The sequence below is a fragment of the Haemaphysalis longicornis genome, unplaced genomic scaffold, assembly GCF_048455015.1.
Source record: "Haemaphysalis longicornis isolate Haplotype H1 unplaced genomic scaffold, Haemaphysalis longicornis Haplotype H1 scaffold_5, whole genome shotgun sequence".
In the NCBI taxonomy this organism is placed as follows: domain Eukaryota; kingdom Metazoa; phylum Arthropoda; class Arachnida; order Ixodida; family Ixodidae; genus Haemaphysalis; species Haemaphysalis longicornis.
In genome coordinates this window covers 108,852,748-108,872,372 of record NW_027526385.1, presented here as the reverse complement: position 1 = coordinate 108,872,372, position 19,625 = coordinate 108,852,748, and the positions used below count along the sequence as shown (strand labels likewise).

General features: G+C 47.7%; 1 protein-coding gene across 3 annotated transcripts in view; it reads right to left on the bottom strand.

The window, feature by feature from the left end:
• Window positions 1-19,394, bottom strand: part of LOC144138676 (TATA-binding protein-associated factor 172-like) — a 98,227-nt gene extending 78,833 nt beyond the window's left edge. For all 3 annotated transcript variants that reach the window (XM_077671069.1, XM_077671071.1, XM_077671070.1), the window contains exon 1: window positions 18,703-19,394. In XM_077671069.1, coding sequence (XP_077527195.1) covers window positions 18,703-18,713 — 11 coding nt within the window. In that variant the 5' untranslated portion in view covers window positions 18,714-19,394. The remainder of the gene's footprint in view (window positions 1-18,702) is intronic.
• Window positions 19,395-19,625: the final 231 nt, after the last annotated feature.

Sequence of the window (19,625 nt, the reverse complement as noted above, 5' to 3'; positions counted from 1 at the left end):
GGAAAACATTAGGGAATTAGAGCGGGAGCTCGAGCTAATGGAACAGCGCGAAAGAGCCCGGCAGTTGCCGCGGCGGGGAGCGGCGGAACAAAAGCTGTGTGAGGCGACGCCGCATTGTCAGCCGAGCACCGATGAGGCGGCCGTGTCAGAGGCGGGGGGACGCGCGTGCGTCGCACCCGTTGCGGCCGCCGCAGGGGTTCACGAGCCGCCGCCCGACCCCGTCGCGGGGTGGTCAGTTAATTCAGACAGCGAAAAGGATAGAGAGACCGCACGCGAGTGTCTGGTCTCACGCCGGTGCGGGATTGCGATCCCGGGAGTGGAGCCTTCAGGTCAGTTGGCGAATGCTCAGGAGCCAGGGCTGGCCGACGAGGCCGTAAAAGAGAAGGGTGATGCGACGCAGCATTGTCTGCCGAGTGCCAACGGAGCAGCGGATGTTGCTTTCCCAGCGGCAGAGGTGGGATGCGAATGCGTCGCAGTTGGTGCGGTCGCACCATGGCTTCAGGAGTCGCCGCCCGATGCTGGCTCGGACCGGTCAGTAAATCCAGACCGCGGGCAATCTCAGGAGAACGCAAGCGAGGGTGTAGTCCTACACCACCGTGAGGCTGTAATCCAGGTAATCGAGCAGAAGGGGCAGACTAACGGCGCGGTCGCCGTATCTGAGGCCGCGAAGCGTAGTGATCGCAATCACCGCTCGCGGGGCGATGCAGTGGGCAGGCCGAGGGCTTCGCCAGCGCTCGGCCCGCGAGGAGATCTCGACGATACGGAGTGTCGGGAGGAGCCAGCTGTCGCGGTTCCGCGAGAGAAGCAGAGCGACAGGGTCGAGCAGGACGCGCTGGTATGGCTAACATGCCCCTCGGGCATTGTTCTGCAGCAAGCAGACGAGAGGCGCGTACAGGGCTCGGCGGAGCAAGGGCACAAGCCGCTCGAAACTGTGCATCGTGTCGCGCCGGTAAGATCGCGTGAACGGGCAGGCGAGCTCAGGTGTTCTTGCAGTGAAGGAGAGACCGACACCTTCAGTGCGGGCAAGCGTTTGTTCGCTTGCAAGGGCTTTCCACGCGAGGTTTCGCATTGTCGAGGCAGGGGTAGCTTCATGCACAAGCGCGGGGAGTTTTCTCCGGCGCAGGTGGAATACCCAGCGGCTGTCAGGCGCTCATTTTGGGTGGCCTGGGGGTATTTCGGTCAGGTGTGGCTTTTCGGTGGCCAGGTTGAGCTCGAGGCAGAGTTGCGCCGAGGGGCAGCTCTAGGCGAGGACGGAAGGGTGTCGATTTGTCTGCGCTGTTCCTAAGGGAGCGGCAGTGTTCGCATGCGGGTGCATGGCGGGGGACCCCTACTGTGCAACCGAGAGCTTCGCGTCGCAACAATGACTGGTCGTGCTGCTGAAGAAGACAGCAAACGAGACGTTGCGGACTGGCACCGGCTGTGTTTGTGTTTCGCTAGCGGAGCACAGCGGACTATACGCCGTGTAGCGAGCGTGGTGCTACACCGGACACTTTTTGCATTCGCTTGGAACTCTAATTATTTTGGGGGTTGTCCTTGTCGAAGGGTTGGTGTGTGCATGCAAGCTCGTGTTAGCGTGTTTTCCGGGTACAAGTATGTGAACTGTTTTCACTGTCACTTTGCACGCCTGGATCCTGTTTGTGTTATTCACGTAGTGACCAGTGGGCCCCTACGTGAATCTGGTGACGGGCGTGTAGGGGATCCAGGTGCCAGCGACGCGGAATATGTCGAACGCGGAGGGAGCGGCAGGCCCGGGAAGTGGGAATGAATGACTTTATGGCAGCCAGCTCGTTAAGAGCAAGCGGTCTCTGGGTCATGCCGTTCGCGGAAGGACACATTGTCTGGGGTCGCAGCTGCGCTGTCGCGTCGTTTTGGCCGAAGTGCGTGGTGTAGCCGTGGCAAAACATTGGTAGCCTGGCGACTCAAATGGAACCCCGGAGGGCATGGCAGCCGCTGGCTCGGGACTCACCGCGGTTTCCATTAGCAGGTTGTAGAGCCATTTGGCCCGTCGAGCGGCTGGAGACGGGGAGCGTGGAGCTGTCAACTGTGGTTCGACAGTGGCCGATTTACGGCGATAGCTTTCCTTTTGTTGGCCATTGCGCGCGTCGAGTGGAGGCTTGCGAGGGGGCGCGCGTTGCGGCCCGGGATGGGCGCGGCAGGGGCGACGGGGCTTTAGAGGCGACGCCTGAGCCGGCCGCCGTGTCCTTTTGTCCCTACGCGCTGTTTCTGGCCCACGGTCCAATTAACGGGGCATCGCCTGTCAACGGCGGGGAATCTTGGGGACGCGCCGGGCCGTTAAGACGGATGTTTATGGGTTTCAGCTGGCTTGAGTAGCTGTCCGGTCTCGGACGAGATGCGTGGGAACAGGCGATGCAGACCAGCGTTCGTGGAAGCGTGCCCCGGGCGCATGCACGTGTTTCCTCGGGTTTTTGAGTGGTTGTGTTTGTTTGGTTTACTTTTGATCTCCTCCTTGTTTTCTGGTGGGAGAGAGTGACCAGCGTTTGAAGGTTGTGGGGGGCGTTGCCCACCGTGGTTTAGGCCCGGATTTACTAATCCATCCAATCAGGTGCCCAGGAGATACTGATTGGCCTGTGTATCGGGGGTGGGGCCTAAGTAACCCATTAAAACCACGAGACACGAGGTCTCGGGGTCGAATCCTCAAGGTTTTAATGTGCTATGCACGGCCGGCGTATTGCCGGGCTAGCCAGGTCAGGCTAGGGAGGATCTCACCACTTGGGTAGTTCTAAGGTCAGGGTCGTCCGTCGCTGACGGGGGTGCCGCGTGCACAAAGTCTTAGCTGACCTAGAACCCCATTTTATTTCTTACTTTGTTAACTCTATCTTCAGTTTGTCAATATTCTGTATATATCTTCTGTGTAAATATACAGTTTTGAAAAACCCTCCATCAACCATCGTCGTCGTGTCATCAGTGCCGTCACCATCAGGCACCAACGCAGATCATCATCATCTTCAACATCTTCAAGGAACAACATCGAACCTGACATTTACTCCGTCCCTGTCATAAAAATGTCACGGCATTCTTGTATTCCTTTGTTCACATGTCTATGCCCTGAATCATACGATCTGGTTTATTAATTTATTTAAAAATACCTTACAGGCTCAGGTTACAAAGGGTGAAGGACATACTATATGCAAACGGGGTTTCATGTCGACCATAGACGAACTCAAAATAGCCCCAAATGGACAATAATAGTGCCAAATCGACGACAAACAATAAAGAATGGAAAGATGCCAGGTCCTCTTGCGAAGTCAAAGCAGACACCTGCCCCCACCGCTGTTATATTTGCATTGGGCAAATATTGGCTCTGCCTTATCTTCCATTCATAGTGGAAGATTCGACGCTCCCATTGACAGAGTGATGGGCAATGTGCGAAATGGTGCTTAGCGTGACAGTTAATATCTAGACACTTGTTATTTTGAAACACAAAAAGGAAGGGGAGAACATACAGGCAGAATACAACATTTGCAGGCCACTCTGCAAGCATCATTCGGTGTTTTGAAAGAAAAAAAAAAAAGCTGCGGAGCCCAGGAAGTACTTGTTTCACCACACTTGCTTGGATTGTAGCATCCGCCAATGCCTACCTAAATGGGGCAACAAAATTGCCCCAATTTCTAAAACCAGTGCACGCAGGTATCACAGAGATTGAGTTAAATGCTTAACAAAAGAAATACTGCCAAAACGGAAAAAACAAAAACAATGAAACTTGCCAGAACATGACCCTGGGCAAACAGCATGCAAGTTTACTGTAGTGCCTCACACCACAGAGGATTGGACAGCTGGGTTTCTTTAAAAGTTGACAAAACAAGGGCTGAAAGCATCAGGCTCAAATTGTTGAGACTTAACTGCGAAATAAATTTTTTGTTTCCACTTATTTTGTTAAGCTATCTTCCTGTGACAGCCATAGCCTTTTATTTTGTACCTGCACTGTAACCTGCTACAGTCGAGTCCACTGATAACAATACCGTTTATAACAATATATCAGATATAACGATGAACAGCTATGGCACCGTCAACTTTTACATTCTTTCTATGCTGAAATAAACCGCTTATTACAATGCTCCAGTGCCACGATATTGGATATAACGATTGAATCCCGAGTGCAGCATTGACGACTGATGACGCGGTTGCGCCGACTACTCAGGCAGTGTCGTCGCAGGAGACCGAATGCGTGACACAGTCCCTGCGTACATTTACCTCAGCTAGGTGAAGCACCTATAGATGCTCTTGGAAGAAAAGATTTGCGCTAGCTTCACACGCGGCAAACTAAGGTGACCGACTGTGGCTTCTTTTCCACAAATTAGTAGTAGTACGACCTTGCTGGCATGCGAATAAAATGCTTTGATCTCTGTTCAGTCTATTTATTTCACAACCCGCTTATAACAATTATCGGTTATAACGATGGGATTTCCTTGGCACTTGGATATTGTTATAAGTGGACTAGACTGTATAACGGAAGTTACTATGTCTGGAGTTGCTCAAACCGAATGATTGACGACACATTTTTAACAAAATAGCTTATAACAATTATCGGTTATAACGATGGGATTTCCTTGGCACTTGGATATCGTTATAAGTGGACCAGACTGTATAACAGAAGTTACTATGTCTGGAGTTGCTCAAGCCGAATGATTGACGACACATTTTTAACAAAATAGAAAGCACGAAAAAAGGGATACACAAAAACAGACAGGACGATAAGCCGTTTTTTTTTTTCTAAGATTACATACAAGAATAATCCTTTTGATATCTAGCACTCCCAGAGTAGTATACACATTTGAAAAGGACTTTAAAAGAGTGGAGCAATATTTTATTCAAGAATGTGCTCCCAAGAGAGCCCTGCTTTGGCCCTCAACTTCAATATCCCTTCACGTTTTCCTCGCACAGCCATTGAAAGTCTGCCGCACGTATATGCAATTCAACCACCACTGAGCACATCTTTTTCGGGGACGAGCAGTCTTCGCATACTTTGAACACCTCTGCACGGACTGCAACAAAGGCCTTCAAGTTTGTTCTGCGAAGGCCTTACTTGAGCTCCATTCAGGGATCGCTCACTTCAGCAGCCATTCAAAGCCCGCCTAACTAGGTTTCATTTCCCAGCTGTTTATGGACCTCGCTGGTTGCAAGGTGCCAGCCAGCACTATTTCAGGGAGGTGCGTTACACGGGTGCCAAGGGGGAATTAATACACCTTTTGTCTCGGCACAAAGGCTGCACCTCTTACAGCCCCCTCAACATCTACTGTGCCATTTGTTGTAGCCCAAAGTAATCAAAACTCAAAGTGAAAAATAGAACCAACATAACATACTAACCCAGCAGACCTAAAGTTGCCACATTAGTTTTATGTATTTATTTACTTATGCAGTTATTTATTTATGTATAGTTCTTCGCCCACACAGACGTATTTTACAACCATGATTCAGTCTCTGCGCCATCTAATATGGAGAAAACAATTACCTGTCACGGGCATTCCAACTTAATTGTTTATGTATTACGAAGCAATTGTGATCGCGATTCTTTTTTCTGCTTAGCTCCAGTTCCCCCAATCCCAGTGATGTTTTGAACTAGTCATGCCGTGACGTCTTGTACAATATCCAGAAGCGTGCCGAGCTGATAGGTTCCGAGCTCTTTCCTATCTTGTTTTAGCTCCATCCGTAGATGGATCCTACATAGTGCTGGAATATTCTAGTATTAATCAAAGACAGGCTTTTTAGACAGTCTCTAAAACATTGGGGGAAGTACCTGTGACTCTGTCATGTAATCGGCAGCATAGCACCCATGTTACCACTACACCCAGACACTTAAATTGCTCAATAGTTTGTTATGTACACTTGCCTACAGCGGTAACAATGTTTGGGATATAACGTTTTTTTTTAAGAAAAAAAAAAAAACATGTATGTACATTCCCCCCCTTTCCCATCATTCACCACTTTGGGCATCACAGCCGTACATAGTTGATTGATTGATTGATTGTGGGGTTTAACGCGCCGACGCAACGCAGGCGATGAGGCGCGCCGTAGTGGAGGGCTCCGGATTAATTTTGACCACCTGGGGATCTTTATCGTGCGCCGAAATCTCGTACACACGGGCGTTTTTGCTTTTCGCCTCCATCAGAAAAGCGGCCGCCGCGGCCGGGAATCGAACCCGCGACCTCGTGCTCAGCAGCGCAACGCCTTAGCCACTGAGCCACCGCGGCGGGTAGCCGTACATAGTTGAAGAAAGTGGTTATCGCCGACCAAAGGTTTAGTTCAAAAGGCTAAAAAGACGTCTCGGCTTCCATATGGAAGCCTTGTTCACTTCACACAGTGAACAAGGCTTCCGTATGGAAGCCGAAATGTCTTTTAGCCTCTTTAACTAAACCTTTGGTCGGCGATAACCACTTTCTTCAACTATGTATCTTTCACCCGACCAGATGAGTTTTCGTCAAACCTTAGATTTCATCACAGCCGTATTTCACGTACACCACATCGTAGCGTCCAACTGTCTTGAACATCTTTCGCTTCTCCATACACGATACAATTGTCCCAGAAGGGTATGCTGACGGGCCAGTTGGTACATTGTAAACTAAGAAAAACAGCGCAAACGACGGGACGAAGAAAGGTAAGACTAAACACAGGCGCTGACGAACAACTGAGCGCTTTATTGCAGCAGAAAACATATATGTAGACAAAGGAAAACAACAGAAGGACCGATAATGACCTAGGAGATATCACATCGGGAAAAACACGATATCTCGTAAACCTGAACCGCCACGTGCCGATACAGTCTAAAGTTCAAGATAGGAACAGCATTTCCTTTTCCAGAAGGGAAACTGATGCCTCACTGATACAAGCACCTCCTTTCTTTTTGATCTTGAACGCTTCAAAGATTTCCCGCTCTCTTCGTCCAGGATACCGCGCGAGAATCGCGCAGTCATGGAAGAGGGGTTCGCAGCCGCAGGAAGCGCAATGCGTTGCCAAGGTGGTACTTGATGACGTCCTTACATTGTTGGAATGCTCCCTCAGGCGATCATTGAGGCAGCGGCCTGTCTGCCCGATGTAAGTGCGGCCACACGGTGACAAAGGAATTTCATATACGACGTTTTGCACACATTCAACATAGCGTGTCATGTGATTTTTCCCGCACGTGCTTGCCTTCGGTGTTTCAGCATTGACCCGCTTGCACAATCGGCCCAGTTTTTTAGGTGCAGAGAATACCAGCCGAACATCTGCCTTACTTACAATCTTCTTGAGGGCATGGCTGACGCCGTGGACGTACGGAATCACCGCTGTTTTTTGTCGCTCCTTCTGAGGGCTCTTCTCTGGAACTCTTGAGGAAAGCGCGCGCAACAACCTCGACGCTAAAGCGCACACAAGGTCACTCGGGTAGCCGGCAGAGTTCAGGCGGCGGACCTGGGCATCGAAACTGTGTTGTACCTGATGAGGACAGGACCTGTTGAGAGCATTCGCAAGAACCCCCATGGCAACTCCCCTCTTGACAAGCTTGCTGTGCGCCGAACTGAACGGTAAAAGGCCCTTTTGGGACCTAGGCGCATATTCCCAGCACGTGTGCTCATTACTGAACGTCAACGCAAGGTCCAGGAACCTCAGCTGGCCGTCAGAGGGCAATTCCATGGTTAGAACAAAAGGCTCCAGGACGGACTCAAACGTAGCAAAAATTTCTTGAGCCTCTTCGTTGATCGTCTTTTTGTCAACCTCAAAGATCACCAGGAAATCGTCAACAAAGCGAAATGTTTTGAAAACACCATGTTGAGGAATGACACTCTGCAACTGCCTGTCCACGCTGGCAAGCAACAAATCGCTCAATACAGGGGCCAGGCACGATCCAATACATACGCCTTCCTTCTGGATGTATAGGTCCCCAGCATACTCAACAAATGTGGACCGTAAGTAGAACCTCAACAGTTCAAGAAAGGCGGAAACGGTGGTGCCACATGAATTCTGAAAACGGACTACGCCGTGCTTGTCGATGGTATCACTCACTGCTTCGCAGATCGGGCCTTGAGGTAACGAGTAATATAGGTCCTTCACGTCCACCGAGAAGGCTCCAACCCTCTTATTGCCAAGGGTGCTGAGGAAGGCGTCAACTTCTCTCGGGCTTCTGACGAGGAACGGGTCGTCTACTGTCAATACAGAGAGGGACCGCTGGAGGTAGACACCTATGGAATGCTGCCATGCGCCTCGTTCACTGACAATGACCCTGAACGGGCATCCTTCCTTGTGCGTCTTCGCGGAGAAGAAGACTGTCAAGCTCAAGACACTGCTTTTCTTGACCGACGCAGTCAGTTTTTCAAGTCCCGAGTCGCTGCAAAGTTGCATTGCCCACTTCTTCACCTTAGCTGGCTGGACATCATTAACCGGACAAAAATTTGCACGGATAGCGTCCCCCGCCTTCTCTTTGTACAGGGTGGAAGGTAAAACCGCGAAACCCCCTTCTTTGTCCGCCTGAACCAATTTCAGTCCGGCTTCGCGAAGCAACCTTACTATTTTACCCGACCTGACAGCACCGTGGGTTTTCACTTCCCTTGGCAAGATGTCAACTCCGGCGCTAACGCAGTCTGTTGTTTCTGTTGTTTTCCTTTGTCTACATATATGTTTTCTGCTGCAATAAAGCGCTCAGTTGTTCGTCAGCGCCTGTGTTTAGTCTTACCTTTCTTCGTCCCGTCGTTTGCGCTGTTTTTCTTAGGATACAATTGTCGTTGAGTAAGTGCATGGATGAACCTATATTTTCCCAACATCCCATTTATAGAAATTACGAGCAGAGGCCCAAGGAAGATCCCTGCGAGACCATGGCCGTAAAGCCAATGATATCTGACTGTGCTCCATTCAAATATTCTACCCACCGCAGCGGCTCAGTGGCTAAGGCGCTGTGCTGCTAAACACAAGGGCAGACAGGAATTTGATCCCCGCTGCAACAGCCAACACAAAACGTCCACGTGTGAAGATTTCAGAGCCCATAGAGATAGATACCCCAGGTGGTCTTATACCCCTGTCACACGGCAGATCTAATGACATTTAGAGCAAATGTCATTCGCTCTAAATGACATTAATTCAGCGCTACACGAGAATACCGAATGACATTTAGCGGCTAACTGAGGTCCCGGACCTCAGTTAGTGGCCAAATGAGTAGCCTCGACAGCAGTAGCGCGTCCCTACACAGAAAAATTCAGCAATAAACCAGAGAATATTGTTTCTAAAAACTGTCAGTAAACTTATATTTTCTTCTTTGTGTCGTTCAATTAAAGAGAGATAAACAATTACTAACAAAAAAGAAAATCTCGTCCCCAGTGCGCGCGCTAGCCGAATCTGGATTTTTTGCAGACTTGTCTCGGCTTGTGATGTCTACTGATGTCACTTAAATCTCTGGTTTTCTTGTTTTTTATTTAAAAAATAATCCTTTGTTGCGTTTTCTTTTTAAACATTACGCGTGAAAACATTCTAGATGCGCCTGAAATGTAATCTTTGCGGTTTTGCGAGCTCGCTAATCGTCACCGCTATCACAATCAATCGGCATTTGTTTCGCCGTGTAGACCCGCACGGCCGAGCCGAATGTCATTAACAGCTAATGTCATTCACTTTGAATGACATTAGATCTGCCGTGTGACAGGGGTATGAATCATCTTGTGGCGGCCCTTCACTAAGACACACCTCATTGCCTCGGTGTATCCTGGGTTCATGAAACTGCGAATGCGAAATGTGAACTTCCTCAGATATATTCAATTAAGAACTTGTTCATTACAATTCAAAGACCGCATTTTGTGCACAGGTCATGCATGGGAGACCAAACAGTTACACATGTAAACCAGAACTCCTACAACTGAGCGCCTGTCCAACGTTTGGCATTACTTTACGAACGAGTACTACTGTTAATTGGGTGATATAAGGCGCACCCCATCCAAAACCTTGTTGATTTGGATTGAGCAATGAGCCGATTTCAACTGTTTTACAATGCTCGAGTATAAAATGTTCTCCAATGTGTTACAAGAACATTCGTGAAGTAGATTAGCCTTTAGCACTCATACCCACGTGTTTCGTTTCTGAGGTCTCCATTTTCCACACTGTTCTCCAGATTAAGATGCACAGCCAATGAAAACCAACCAGAACCCTTAGGTGCAGGTGCACTTCAGCACTTTACCAAGTACATTTAGCATCTATTCGTTGCTCTGCAATCTTGCATGTCTTTCTAATGAGACCTCGAAATTCTGCGACATCGCAGAAGAAGACAGTCCGGTGTGACAGGAGCCACCTTTACGTTACAATCTCCTTTTCTAATATGACAAAGCGCTGTCACTTTGTCAAAAGGGGCGAGTTTATAAACTAGCTGGTCCAGGAACACCGACGAGCTCATTTCTTTGCCTTCTGCATCCCTTAGCAGACCTTAACAAGGCCGGTAGCATGCCGATGTACACGTTAATCATCCGAAAGAGGGCTTGAACATAGCAAAAGTCGAGGCACCTCATGCACACATTTTGCTATGAATTCGGCTGTCAATGCACAATACAAGGCAGCTGCAGGGGCTAACGACAAGGGCATGGCTTTCCCTTCCCCAAAATGATAGGCCCAACTTGAACAGACCGAACTCAGCAGATTTTGTGAACACTGTTTACACCCGATTGTGACGTCATGTACACATTTTCGGGAGGGAAGGATATATATATATATATATGTATATACAGAGAGAGAGAGAGAGAGAGAGAGAGAGAGAGAGAGAGAGAGAGAGAGAGATTAGTTTAACAGCCAAGCTACACTTGGGTTCCGAGACGTGTTATAGTGGAGGGCTCTGGGCTGACTTCAACCACCGGGAATCTTTGACGTGCACCCAAATCTCGACACATAAGTGTTTTCAATTTTCACCTCCACCACTGTGCGCACAAGTTTTTAGAGCTTGCAACACCTACACAAAAGGAAATAAACTAAAAAAGTTTTTAGAGCTTGCAACTCCTCAAACTACAACACAAGAGGAAAGAATACACCAAAAAGAGTAAATATCCACTGCAATCATTAGCGAGGTTAATGAGTATGCTATCATCCAGGGTTCGGTTCAAGCAGAGAAAATGACGAGTAGATTCCCAAAAATTGCAACAAGAAAGCAGAGTAACAAGGAGGTGGACAAAAAGCGCAACGGGTAGTGTGTCAAGGAGTTCATCAAGAACACTTCCCACTTACCGCTGCATCCTTCAAAAAGTAAAAGTGAAGGCAGCATTATTTGAGTCCTGGCGAGCAATGCAGAGTTAATAGTTTAAAGTTGTTCTCGCAGGGCTAAGTGCCAAGGCTGAATCCCTTCATCCCATTTGTGAATTCCCTTCATCAGGGCATTGCATGGTGCTGCCAAGACACAAACACCAGTCCGAGGCCGAAATTTCGCCAGCACTAAAATATGCCTGATTAAAACATAATTCTGGCTCTTGCATCTTTTCTCAGCATGCAATTAGTCTAAAAAGAGCCTTCAAGAGGAGTTTTTTTTGTTGCCTTTTGTTGTCAATTACATCGTGGAGGGGCGACTTTGATTGCAGCAAAATAAGTTTGAGCGAAGTGAAATGAAATTTCTTATTCATATCTGTCGCAGTGCTAGTTAAAGGAACACTTACTCCATTTTCTATCAACTCGACTATACAGAAAGTTACCACGCACCCAGTACAGTGGTTGATGTAATTTTTCCAATTTTGATATTCACACATAAGACATACATTTCTCTCAAATTATTATGCGAGCATTTAACATTTTACTGGTTACTTTCCAATCGACGTGCTATACAAAACAAGTCACTGAGAAATATGTAGCAGACGCTAGTGGGACGTCCTGCATAAATAAATTTGAAGGATGTTAGGCGGTGTGGCTTGTTTCAAACACAAAATATCGCATTTGAGCTTTCGTTACTTTCATGGGGTGGTGAAAACCAAAAATACTTGTGGAAACCATTAAAATACACACGCAGTCCAATAACGTAAATCACTCGTGTTTAGGAGCTGGAAACGTTTCCACTCAAGGAAAGAAAACCATGGTTCTAAAGCAGTAACACACCATTTTAACACTTTTCACCAGTATCCCCCAAATTTCCCCAGGTTTTCACTGTCTGGTGCTGAATATCCCCATCTGGCAATGCTGGTATGGAGCCCACTGGGTAGGTTTGCAACTGGCACAAAACATGGAAAGTTGCTCCTACGAACGCTATAGTAATTGAAAAATGGTGGACAAGAGGATAACGAGAACATTCCTGCATTTTGAGGAGTCGAAATAATCTGCACAAGGGCAGTAGTCACAAGCTGTCATTATGGCTCCAATATGCATGACATGCGAATATTCACAGCACCTCTCAAACATGGGACAACCATCAAGACATTGTTTGGGGCTTCTGACATATGGCAAAGGATATCCCTGATCCCTTTCAGAGTGAGAAATAAATTACTGTACCCTCACACGCAGGTGTCTGAATTTCGCCAGCACCTCTGAATCTGCTCGGAGCAAATTGGATGTCTGCCATCATAGCTTATGCTTACGGGGCGTTTAAATCCGTCTCGCGCATTGCAATTTCAAAGATATGGAAAGATAAGACTGAATGCAGTTCTTGCCGGTGATTTACACAGCCAGGCAAACATTAAATGCGGGTAATTACTTTTTTCCACTGCTTGTTGCACAGCACATGTATATGCTACAAAACACAAGAGCCAGCTAGCCTGATTTAGAGAGATCCGAAGTCCACCTCGTAGTTAGAAATACACACCTCCGAAGTTTGCACCGAGATAAATTACCACCCCCCACATCGTCAAGATGACAGAAGGCAGGCAAATCATATAACTGACGGTGGGGGTGGTAAGTGGGTGTCACATTCAGAGGAATATGCACTGAAGAACTGTGGGTGGCAGTGGCATAACGCGCGGTATCAGTATTATTTCTCCCCTTTATGAGATACCACTGGGTGGCACATAGGGCAAAATCGCAGTCTCTGTGTGACAACAACATGTATCCCGCTCCTCGTCCATGCTGAAGATGCACACTCTACATTTTCTTTTTTTTTTTTTTTTGCAGGCAAGGAGGCGTGCCATAGTGGAGGGCTCCGGATTAATTTTGACCACCTGGGGATCTTAACGCGCGCCGACATCTCAAACACACAGGCGTTTTTGCTTTTCACCTCCATCAGAAAAGTGGCTGCCGCGGCCAGGAATGCCGAGAATCGAACCCGCGACCTCGTGTTCAGCAGCACAACGCCTTAGCCACTGTGGTGGGTCTTTACATTCTTTGGCTCAAACATACAAAGAAAAAAGAAATGAAAGGACCGAACAAATGGCAGAAACTTAGTCCAGCTGTCATCCATGAAATGCCCACAGAAAGATACCGAGTCAATAACCCTAATTATTCATGCAATCTTATTTGAGCCAAGCAACAAATGCGCCCACAATGGGTTGCGAAGGATGACACTTCGACACGTCAAAAGGGCAATCCCCCACCCAGGCATAACCCCATTCCTGTACACACCGACATGTTTACGACCGCCAGAAAAAGTATTCAAGTCATCTTTTTAGACGCTGATTCATCTGTTAAAAAAACTGTGACAAACAGCTCAAAGAGTGAAACGAAAAATGCACGAAGGGAACGAGTGAATGTCGACACTCAGTTGCACCTAATGTAGATGCAGCAGAATTTTTTTGTTTTTTTGTTTTTTACTCGGTTAACGCCGCAGTGATAGCAACATCAATAACAAAAGGAACAAGCACGAAATTGAGCAAACAGCGGATACCTCATGTCATAATTGACACATTGCGGGAGGAAATATAGTGCACAAAGAAAAGAATAACCTGTAAATCGACCACGGTTTTTTCTCAGAGTGCGATAAACGTTTTCACAGGCCAAACCCACATCAGGCGAGGCCCGAGTGGCTAGTTATTCCAGCAGGAAGTGCATTTTTCAGTCAGGACCGCAGCGAAGTTAAGGCTTCAGACAACCGACTTTTGCCGAGTATGCTTTCTCCATCCCAAATGAAATGGCATCACTTAAAGGAGCCATGAAGAGAAAAGACGACTTCGTGTAATTTGAAAGAACTAGGATTCAGTATCTCACTCAGCTCCATTACAGCCACAAAAGATGTTTTTTTAACGAAAAGAAACGTAGAAGTATTTAAAAACTTTCAAAATTTGCGCCACAGTGACGTGTTATGAGCAAGAATGACGTCATACGGGCCAGCAATAAAACATACTTTTCAGTGCGTTAACTGCACGTTAGCATTCAAGTGATGCGGTCAAACGGAACTAGAGGCCCCATTACAGACGTCCAGTCATGTGTCGTCGCGACAGGTCAGTTAGGCGGCCTCCAATCGCACAAACCAGGTTCCGTGACGTCTTAGAAAGGTTGCGGGAAATCGGCTAGGGGGTCGCGACTGCTTCACACATTTTCTTTAATATCTCCGTTATTTGTTCGAAGACTGCGATGATATTGGTATCATTGTTATCGGGACTAAGCAGTCTTTCTAATAAACCCAACTTGTACTTTGTCTTCATGACTCCTTTAAAACACCTTAACCCGAAACGGTTTTGCTTATGGCACCCCAGAACTTTTGAAATGGGAATTTTTAGATCTACAAGCCATATGTAGCCAGCCAAAAAGAAATGCTGGCAACCAAGTCAGTGAGCTGTGCGGCAACACACTTTTAAACTGCACGCGAGGTTATAAGAGGGATTTAAAAACTTGTCCCCGGCTAAAACAACAATAATGTGCAACCCTTTTTATTCCTTTTCGCGGTTTTCGAATTACACATTGAAAGCGACGGAGTTTGGGCACGTACAGTAGTGTCACGTTCAGACACTGCATGGCGCGACGTTTCAGACTTCAAAATTTTAGTGCAGAAATTAAATTCCTCGCGGTTACTCCAGTATATAAAATGCTGGCTTTCACATAAGCTAGATTACATATACTCCCCAAAAATAAGTTGTCTGTCCCTTTAAGAGAAATTCGAAATTGCAACCAAAATTATGTTCCTAGATTCTTGCAGTTTCAGATTTCGAAACTGTAGAAAAAATGTGCCAGCCGTTCACGTTAAAAGTGAAATTTGGTACATTGTAAAACAGATAATTTCTTTTTATTCGTGGGCCACTGACACTATACTTATGCATTCATTTGGGGAAATTATTACTATTAAGAAGAGCAGCGCATGCTTGACTTCCAAATTGCTTAATTACTATCATGCTCTAAAAAACAAGCAACCATGGCAGGGCTTTCAGGATTAGAAAGTACCTCTCCTGCTGTGGAATCGCTGAAGAAATGAAAAATGGCACTCAGGGCACTAACAAGAGCATGTTTGTACATCCTTCACTCCTTGTAAGAGCCTCATAAGAAAAAACAGAGCATCATAAATAAAAAAAAAAAAAAACAGCTCGGAATTAATTTGGTAGCTAAACTGAGTTGGGCAATGAGAGTTAATGCAAGTGCATCAATCATCTCAGCTCTTTTCCTTCCTAGTGCAAGGGAATGGCATGAGAAGCAATGTTCAAGGACACTACCATTTTTTAATGAGCAAGCGTTCTCTGGGGACCGCCCAGAAACCCGTACATTTGTAACACACAGCACGATGCACTCCACTCGCGGAATTTATTAATAGGATTTATGAGCTTTTACTATAACAAGGGTTTCATGCAATAAAAGGCTTTTTACGAAATAAAAAAGCCCTAGGGCCCCCCAAGGCAAAGATATGTACGTGGCAATGCACCTGTTCACATGAGCATTTGGAACAAATGCTTACACGCACTGAAAACTCCCACTTTGGAGCTTCTACCCCATTTTTTCGTACCCATTTTTAAAAAGGCATTAATTTTTTTTTCTAGGCAGCACAGGCCCGATCCTTCTTGGTGCTGTAAGGGCACACAGCTCCACGAAAGAACAGTACCCAACCTAGCCTTGAGGCACTCGACCAAATCAAAGTATAGGCCGCACAACTGCCACGAAACACTCTTCCTGGTTCCGAGCTTCAAGCCCGAACACCTGTGTGCACGGAATGTAGAGAAAATGCTTAACAAACCTCGCCCTCAAGGCCGATCGTTCGCCCTACTTTATATAGCCTGTACCTGTCTCGCCTGTCCTTTCAAAAACAATATGTACCCCTTATTTGTCATTTTTACTGCCCAGCCCTACTTTTTTTGTTTTGGCCATAGCAATTCTGTTCCCAGGGCAGCGCTGGATTGACCGTTTACTATTTAGAAACATTCTGGACTGGCAAACTGACACGACCTAGTACCAACCGTGCAAAGTTGCTTCAGCTAACCCAATCCCCCGGATCTTTGTACTTGTGTCTGCACCAAGCCATCAAAAGAGCAGTTCAAGTGCAACTTAAACGCAACGCACTGAAGGTACCAATACGTTGGCTTAGCAAATGCAGTTTTCACCGCGCACTCATGGCACCTGCAAGAGTTATTCAAAGCACCTACCTGACTAGTCAAAAGTAGTAAAACTCCCCCTGGCACAAACACAAAGGATAAGCCCACAGTGCAAGTCGAACAAGAACAGCTACACAAAGAAAAGTCGCACGCCACAAAAGAATGCACCGTGATGCACTATTGCTACACTTGATGGTGAATTTAAACCACATTGGAGTTGCTTTAAAAGGGCCATGCAGACAAAATGCAAGTTTGTTTTATTCGAAAGATTTCGTGTTTCATAGTGCCCCCAGCGCTTGTCCGGAAGCAAAGGACGCTTTATTCATTGAGAGATCAATAAATTTAAGTTAAAATTTTGATTCTCAAGCCAAATCGTGTGTTTTCACGACGTCTGCCATGTAGTCGCAAGGGCAGATATTCAAACGAACTTCCAGCGACTCATTAGGCTCTGCAGACTTGCTTACCGGTAGTCAATCCTCCCAGATGGTGCTACCATACTCATCCAAGGACCGTTGTCCGCCGTTGCTTTGTCTCTGACCGTATTCGGTTTTGGCTTGTTTTTGCTCCAGTAGAAAGTAATCGTTTCGTGAAACATGGGGTATGATGCTCGACAAACAGGGTCACATAAGACAACGTCGCTTACGCCAATAGGCCAGTGTCGTGCAAGACAACTCCAAACCGGCGGACTGCTGTGCAGCTAAAACAAGCACAGTGCACCCAGTACCAACAGAAGTGCGCATCGGTACTTCTAAGAATGCTTACGTGTATTTTCGCAACTTTCATTGTTTACTGCACCAATCTTACTATTGTAAAATGAATATGCATTACATTTAAGCACAACTAGCTCATTCGGCAAGCTTATAAGCGCTGCCTAATTTGCATTTGCCGGCCTCAGCCAATCGCACAGCTGGGCATATGACATCATAGGTCCTGTGGCAGGAAATGAGCTAGTCGGTCGCATGGCCATCCCCTTTTTTCCTCATTATATAGTTTATTTGAGCGAAGTGTGCGTTAACAGTGGTGTCACTATGATTCTAACAAGACAATCTATCGAATGAACCAAACTTGTGTTTTGTCTGCATGGCCCCGTTAAGGCGCGACACGGGTACAACGTATTGACAGTGTGCGAAAAAAAAAAAAAAGAAGAAACAGGAAGGACACACAAGCAGGATGTGCGGAGCTCTGAACAACACCCGAACGGGGCCAATCGTAAAGCCTCACTGCAACAAGCAGCCTTCCTTTCGCGTACCTTGTTGTTTTTTTAAATCCTGCCTCAAGCAAGGAAGCCCCAAGCAAGAACTGCCCACAAGAGCAGCATAATTTCTTTTACATTTACGGAATATCCCGATAGCACCGGATTTCCTGTTGTCCCGGGGACAGGATTCAGCCAGAAACGGAATTCCTGGCCGCCGGGGATTTCGCCAGAAACAGAAAAGAGAGGCGTGCTGGGATAGGCTGCTCGAACCAGTCCTTTTTCAACAGCGCGTGCACTAACAAAAATCAAATGGCATTGCAAAGAAAGCAATGCAATATCGAAAAGGGGGAGAGTGAAGTTGAAAGCGCGACTACGAAAGATACAGCGATTCGAGCTCGGTCGCAAGCGTAGGAATCGGGGAGTTAGAGAATGCAATTTCGTGAGCAAGGGCACATCGTTTCGGGTGCTCTCGGATTCCCTCAACGGAACTTAAAATCCACACACACGCAGATGTTCTACAAAAGCGTGTCGGCGGCGACTTTGAGAGCGGAGTCGTCGTGTCGGTTGCAACATCGAATGTTCAACGAGCCCCTCCGGAATCGCACCCCTCGGACTACCAAAACAAAAAATTTGAAAGCGACGACAAATGCGCGCTCCGAGCTCGAGCGGAACGCGCGATTTCGCGCGAACCAACCAACCAACCCATCGCAGCTGCCATGACCCAGACAACGAACTCCGCTCCAACGAGTATGCAACGCGATTAAATGACCGGACAATAAAATAGCCCCGCAGCGCGGCCTCGTATCACGCCGCTCGAGCAAACGTGCTTCGGAAACGCGCCGGATCGTCTTAACCGGGCGCGTCCGGCGCAGTAAGGACAGAGGAAATGCCGAAGACGAGAAGATGCGATTTCAACGACTTCTTGGTCGGGCGCTATCCGGTGTTGGTTGCGGGCGAGGCGACGTAACTCGAAGCTTCCGCCGCGGCGATTCCAACACGCTGCGCTCCTCGCGTCAGGAAGACGACGCTGTTGTTGCCCCGCACAACCCAGATCATTGTTTCGCTTTTTTGTTGTTTGTTCGCTGCTTCGCCAACCCAAGGCCCCCAGAGCGGAAGACGTGAAGGAAACAATACCTGCTCGTCATGCTGGGGGCTGATCGAAGCAAAGTGGTCAGAGGCAACGGGAATCCGGTCGAGGGTCCATCACCTCGGCATGATACCCCGGGCTGTCGCTACTGTAGCGACGGCATCCTAGAGCAAAACTAAGTCCCAGGGATACACTTTGCTGCGCGTTGAGTTGCAGACGGCTTCACGTGGAGCCAGCGGCGATCGGGGCGTTCTGGATGACCCGAGGCGTTAGTGAAATCCCACGACCTCTTTGCGAGGGACGCACGGCCACTGTTTGTCAAAAGTTAGCACACCGACGCGATCGAAACAGCCCGAGAGGCACTCACGCTGTCACCACCTTCGTTTGCACGCACGTTCGGGTCTTGAACACTGGGTAACCGCGACGGCCCTAGGCCGGTCGCCCGGGGGTGGCGGAATTTAAACAGGACGGGCCGTTTTCTTCGATCGAAGAACGCGTGCCCGCCTCGTGCAAATGGAGTCGGCCCTGCTGTTGGCTCCGAGGGGTCTGCGTCGTCGAGGTTTGGTCGCTGTTTTCGGTGCGTTCGGGTCACGTCCGCGAACCCAAAATGGGCCTAACCGACGTCCCACTGCGCGTAGATGAGGTTTCCGGTGGGCAAACGCGACGAAATCTCATCAGTCTGGTAATTAATCGAGGCTGATGTGGAAATAGCCGATCTTATATTTATACTGAGAGCCATCTTGCTTCAAATGCCAAATATACCAGGATGGGGCGCTCCCATTGGTCCGTGCCGAGTGCAGCCTAGAAACCAGGAACCACCATGGCCATAGGCGGCGTATATGTCGGTGAGAAGCAGACGATTTTTGATGGCGGTAGTGAACCCTTTGAATCAAAGAAAAGTGAAAATGCCGGGAACAAGTTTTAAGCTTAAAACTGCAAACTCCAGGTTTAACCCATCCTGGAGCGCATT